This window comes from Coregonus clupeaformis, chromosome 19 (genome assembly GCF_020615455.1).
Source record: "Coregonus clupeaformis isolate EN_2021a chromosome 19, ASM2061545v1, whole genome shotgun sequence".
NCBI classification, from domain to species: domain Eukaryota; kingdom Metazoa; phylum Chordata; class Actinopteri; order Salmoniformes; family Salmonidae; genus Coregonus; species Coregonus clupeaformis.
This window is the reverse complement of record NC_059210.1, coordinates 6,052,143-6,058,142: the sequence shown is the minus strand read 5'-3', so window position 1 is coordinate 6,058,142 and position 6,000 is coordinate 6,052,143. Positions and strand designations below refer to the sequence as shown.

The following is a 6,000-nucleotide window of genomic DNA, read 5'->3' as shown; positions in this document are numbered from 1 at the left end:
TAAAGTAAGTGTGGGAGAGGTGAAAAAAGTATTAATTGTCGATCAACAATGACAAGCCACCGGGGTCTGACAACTTGGATGGAAAATTACTGAGGATAATAGCGGACGATATTGCCACTCCTATTTGCCATATCTTCAATTTAAGCCTACTAGAAAGTGTGTGCCCTCAGGCCTGGAGGGAAGCAAAAGTCATTCCGCTACCTAAGAATAGTAAAGCCCCCTTTACTGGCTCAAATAGCCGACCAATCAGCCTGTTACCAACCCTTAGTAAACCTTTGGAAAAAATTGTGTTTGACCAGATAAAATGCAATTTTACAGTAAACTAATTGACAACAGACTTTCAGCACGCTTATAGGGAAGGACATTCAACAAGCACAACACTGACACAAATGACTGATTATTGGCTGAGAGAAATTGATGATAAAAAGATTGTAGGGGAAGTTTTGTTAAACTTCAGTGCGGCTTTTGACATTATCGATCATAGTCTGTTGCTGGAAAAACATATGTGTTATGGCTTTACACCCCCTGCTATATTGTGGATAAAGAGTTACCTGTCTAACAGAACACAGAGGGTGTTCTTTAATGGAAGCCTCCAACATAATCCAGGTAGAATCAGGAATTCCCCAGGACAGCTGTCTAGGCCCCTTACTTTTTTAAATCATTACTAATGACCTGTCACTGGCTTTGAGTAAAGCCAGTGTGTCTATGTATGCGGATGATTCAACACTATACACGTCAGCTACTACAGCGACTGAAATAACTGCAACACTTAACAAAGAGCTGCAGTTAGTTTCAGAATGGGTGGCAAGGAATAAATTAGTCCTAAATATTTCAAAAACTAAAAGCATTGTATTTGGGACAAATCATTTACTAAACCCTAAACCTCAACTAAATCTTGTAATGAAAAATGTGGAAATTGAGCAAGTTGAGGAGACTAAACTGCTTGGAGTAACACTGGATTGTAAACTGTCATGGTCAAAACATATTGATACAACAGTAGCTAGGATGGGGAGAAGTCTGTCTATAATAAAGCTCTGCTCTGCCTTCTTAACAGCACTATCAACAAGGCAGGTCCTACAGGCCCTAGTTTTGTGGCACCTGGACTACTGTTCAGTCGTGTGGTCAGGTGCCACAAAGAGGGACTTAGGAACATTGCAATTGGCTCAGAACAGGGCAGCACGGCTGGCCCTTGGATGTACACAGAGAGCTAACATTAATAATATGCATGTCAATCTCTCCTGGCTCAAAGTGGAGGAGAGATTGACTTCATCACTACTTGTATTTGTGAGAGGTATTGACATGTTGAATGAACCAAGGTGTCTGTTTAAACTACTAGCGCACAGCTCGGACACCCATGCATACCCTACAAGACATGCCACCAGAGGTCTCTTCACAGTCCCCAAGTCCAGAACAGACTATGGGAGGCGCACAGTACTACATAGAGCCATGACTACATGGAACTCTATTCCACATCAGGTAACTCATGCAAACAGTAAAATTAGATTTAAAAAACAGATCAAAATACACCTTATGGAACAGCGGGGACTGTGAAGCAACACAAACATAGACACATACACATGCATACAAACACACGATAACATACGCACTATACACACACGTACACATGGATTTTGTGTTGTAGATATGTGGTAGTAGAGTAGAGGCCTGAGGGCACACACTTAATAATGTGTTGTGAAATCTGTTATGAATGTATTGTAATATTTTTAAAATGTATAACTGCCTTAATTATGCTGGACCCCAGGAAAAGTAGCTGCTGCCTTGGCAGGAACTAATGGGGATCCATAATAAATACAACTACTTGGTTTCCCAAATTAAGCACTGGGTAGCTGCAGGAACAGGGTTGGAGAGCCCATGGCATACAGAGTACTGGGTAGCTACAGGAACAGGGTTGGAGAGCCCATGGCATACAGAGTACTGGGTAGCTGGAGGAACAGGGTTGGAGAGCCCATGGCATACAGAGTACTGGGTAGCTGGAGGAACAGGGTTGGAGAGCCCATGGCATACAGAGTACTGGGTAGCTGGAGGAACAGGGTTGGAGAGCCCATGGCATACAGAGTACTGGGTAGCTGGAGGAACAGGGTTGGAGAGCCCATGGCATACAGAGTACTGGGTAGCTACAGGAACAGGGTTGGAGGGCCCATGGCATACAGAGTACTGGGTAGCTACAGGAACAGGGTTGGAGAGCCCATGGCATACAGAGTACTGGGTAGCTGGAGGAACAGGGTTGGAGAGCCCATGGCATACAGAGTTTGGGCGGAATATCACCTGTCCCGCAGCGAGATGCTGAATGCTCCACAAACAGTGGTTGATATGTGGAGTGAAATAACCAGATGAGCCTACCTGGCATGATTGAAAAACGAACTGGAGGGAAAGCGGCCTCCATTTGCTATTCCAGTGCATACGAATTCCATGTATTTTTCCCCTACCCCTGTTCCTGCCCAGTTGATAATGGACCATTCTAAATCTAAACTAGTTTTACATATTAGTAAAGACCAGATTCAATTGAGAATAGTCTGATGGGTGAAAATATGATCACTTGATGAGAGAGCAGCATTTGCAGCCTGAGGCAAGGAACAGAGCACAAGTCCTTTTTCCACACAACCTCATCTGTAATTGTAGAGTCAGTTTCCTGTAAACAATAGATATTATAGTCCTCATCTTTTAGCCAGGTAAAGACTAGGGCTGTTACGGTGACCGTATTACCCGTGTAGCTCAGTTGGTAGAGCATGGCGCTTGCAACGCCAGGGTTGTGGGTTCGATTCACACGGGGGCCAGCATGAAAAAACAAAAAGTATGTGCTCACTAACTGTAAGTCGCTCTGGATAAGAGCGTCTGCTAAAATGTTGTTGTTTTATTACCGCCACGTCAGGAGTCATGAGCGCAGTCAAATTCCACGTGACCATTGAGTCATGGTATCTATACTTCTCCAAAACTGCCTACCAAACTTGCTAATGGCCAGTACTCAGCGGGCTATTGTCCCTCTAATCACTCTGACACAAATGCAATCGAAAATCAAATCAAACACTTCATGAGAGCCCTGGAATTCAGAGAGGGATAGGATCAGCTGTTGCACAGTGAGAGACAGCTTCTCGTAGCTGGTTGATGCATTGAATGAAATAAGTGTTCCTGTTGTGCAACATTTCTATATTGCTATGCAATTGCATGAGAAAACAGAGTTTTGATGGCCTCCATTCCATGCGTTTTGGTACACCAGAAGAACAATCATTTCCAATGGAACACTGCGTTAGCCTTGCGGCGCTGCGTTGCAGAAGCAGTGTGTTCTAATGTTGGATTTAACCAAGTTCTATTTTAGCTACGCAGACGCGCGCGAGCAGTTTGGGTGAAATGATTGAATAACATGTACAGTATGTGTATGGAACCGGTGTGAAACGACTCGCTGGTTAGCGGTGCGCGTTAGTAACGTTTCAATCAGTGCCGTCACTCGCTCTGAGACCTTGAAGTAGTTGTTTCCCTCGGCTTTTGGGGAGCGACGGGTAACGGTGCTTCGAGGGTGACTGTTGTCGATGTGTGCAGAGGGTCCCTGGTTCAAGCCCAGGTAGGGGCGAGGAGAGGGACGGAAGCCACGCTGTTACATTTACTCTGCAATGCTCGCGGACGCACGCCGGGTGTAGTCAGCATGTTAGCGTCCTAAAGCACACCTGTCCCATGAAACCTGTTTCAATGCTACCACCCATCAAGCGCCCAGCCAAAACCCCTATATGCCGTTGGCATGACCATGATGGGTATTACTAGCAGGGTCATGGATTTCAGTGGAAATACAGTGACATTCCTAGCAGACCTGTTTTCAGTGTGGTCTTCCCGTCCATCTTCTGCCGTAGCTACTTGGAGATGGTTTCTCCATTCTTCTTCCTTGACTTCTGCTTTGATTGCTTCATTTTTGATTGCTTCATTTCTGACTGTGTATGCTGGATGCAGAAATGAAACAATCAGCAATGAAAAACAAATCACTCTTATTCAACACAAAACAGTTTGTCAGGTGTATTTGACAGATGCTTTTAAACATCTGTCAAATACAGATGTAGGATATGATATCCTATGCCTCAACTCCAAATGAATAGAAAATACAGGCACAGAATGAAATTATTCCTAGTTATATGTACATATCTACCTCATTAACTCGTATCCCTGCACATCGACTCGGTACTGGTACCCCATGTATATAGCCAACTTATCGTTCGTTACTTATTGTGTATTTATTATTACGTGTTTTACTTTTCTCTGTTTTATTTATCACTGCATTGTTGGGAAACATTTCACTTTTACACCCGTTGTTTACGAAGCATGTGACGAATACAAATGTATTTGACATTATTTGTGTAAATTAGACCTTTCCAATTAATTTATGACTGATGAAATCTCAACACGAATACAAACATACAAACTTTTTTGGTAACTATCACTTTAACTTAGGAACAACATTGGAATCAACCACACGGATCGACATAGTTTATTAAACTCACATTTGCTGTAGCTAGATGGTTGCACAATAACAAACGCCAACGGTAGGGGGCAAGGGCCGACAGCCAGGGGGCATGGGCCGACAGCCAGGGGTTAAGGGCCGACAGATGTAACGCACGTTCTTCAAATTACATACAAAAATACATTACCAGTGCAATATAGACTCGACGCACGAGTTCAAAATATTTGTTGAGCTCCTTGTTCTTCGTTTTTATCCCTATATTGTTATTTATTTTTGCTCATTTGTACCCCAGTATCTCTATTTGCACATCATCTCTTGCACATCTATCATTCCAGTGTTAATACTAATTGTAATTATTTTGCACTATAGCCTATTTTATTGCCTTACCTCCATAACTTGCTAAATTTGCACACTGTATATTATATGTATTTCTGTTGTATTTTTGACTTTGTTTTGTTTTACCCCATATGTAACTCTGTGTTTGTTTTTATCGCACTGCTATGCTTTATCTTGGCCAGGTCGCAGTTGTAAATGAGAACTTGTTCTCAACTGGCTTACCTGGTTAAATAAAGGTTAAATAAAAATTTAAAAAAAATTGCAATTTCCATGCATTCGCCACACGTGTTTTGTAACTTCTCTGCGAGTTACAGCTTCTGCCCAGTAGGCGGCAGTGTTGTATAAATGACTTTTATTTTGAAGTTCCGCACTGTCCCAGAAGTAGTTGGGTGGAACTTCCGGTGGTCCAGTCGACGCTGATTGGTTGAATTTGAATAACGTTTTGTCCGCGAGGTGAGTGGAGGGAACGTTCGAACTTGGAACTGGAGGAGAAGGAAACCGAGTTGAAAGAAAATCAAACGATAACAATTCACAATGATACGACCTACGTGAGTATAAATGTTGCGATTGCAATAAAAATGATTTATTATAAAGTTATTTGAAAATAACCAATATCTTTAGCCCGCTAGTTTCGTAATCTAACCTCGTCAAATTGTCGAGTTAACGTTATGTAGCTAACGCTAGCCAACCAGGTCAGCTAAGGCAAAAATTGGCTAGTCGCTAACGTTAGCTAGCTTGCTAACTTGGCTACCTTTTGTTGGTTTTTTCCATTTGATTGCTTAGGAAGTGCAAAACGCCTCGTAGACCTGCTCCAAAGAAGCCATCCAGCAACCAGAAAGATCCCGTTGGTGTAAGTAAACGACAGAAGATTCCTTACTAACTAGTCAGCACAGTTTGAACATTTTATCTGTCACAGAGTTGATGCCTCTGATAGGTTTCATGATTTCCTCAATTCTCTTGCATGGCAAGAATGACCTAACTAAATCCATTTGCAAACATACAGCTTATTAAAATTAGTTATTGAAGTTCTATGATATATCTAGAACAGAGCCACCTTTATGTATTGAATGTCTGGAGACAGGTGGGTTGGGGATCTGCCAGGGCTTCTCCTGTAGAACACCTCACTGATCGAGCTTCGTCATCACATTGTAATTGTGTCCATGGAATTATAATTAATCAAATTAGCTAATTGGCTAGCTCTA

The 6,000-nt window shown here is 42.4% G+C and overlaps 1 protein-coding gene across 3 annotated transcripts in view; it reads left to right on the top strand.

The window, feature by feature from the left end:
* Window positions 1–5,260: 5,260 nt before the first annotated feature.
* The window catches only part of LOC121531508 (kinesin-like protein KIF23), a 59,159-nt gene continuing 58,419 nt past the window's right edge, over window positions 5,261–6,000 (top strand). For all 3 annotated transcript variants that reach the window (XM_045227082.1, XM_045227080.1, XM_045227083.1), the window contains exons 1-2: window positions 5,261–5,346; window positions 5,582–5,648. In XM_045227082.1, coding sequence (XP_045083017.1) covers window positions 5,333–5,346; window positions 5,582–5,648 — 81 coding nt within the window. In that variant the 5' untranslated portion in view covers window positions 5,261–5,332. The remainder of the gene's footprint in view (window positions 5,347–5,581; window positions 5,649–6,000) is intronic.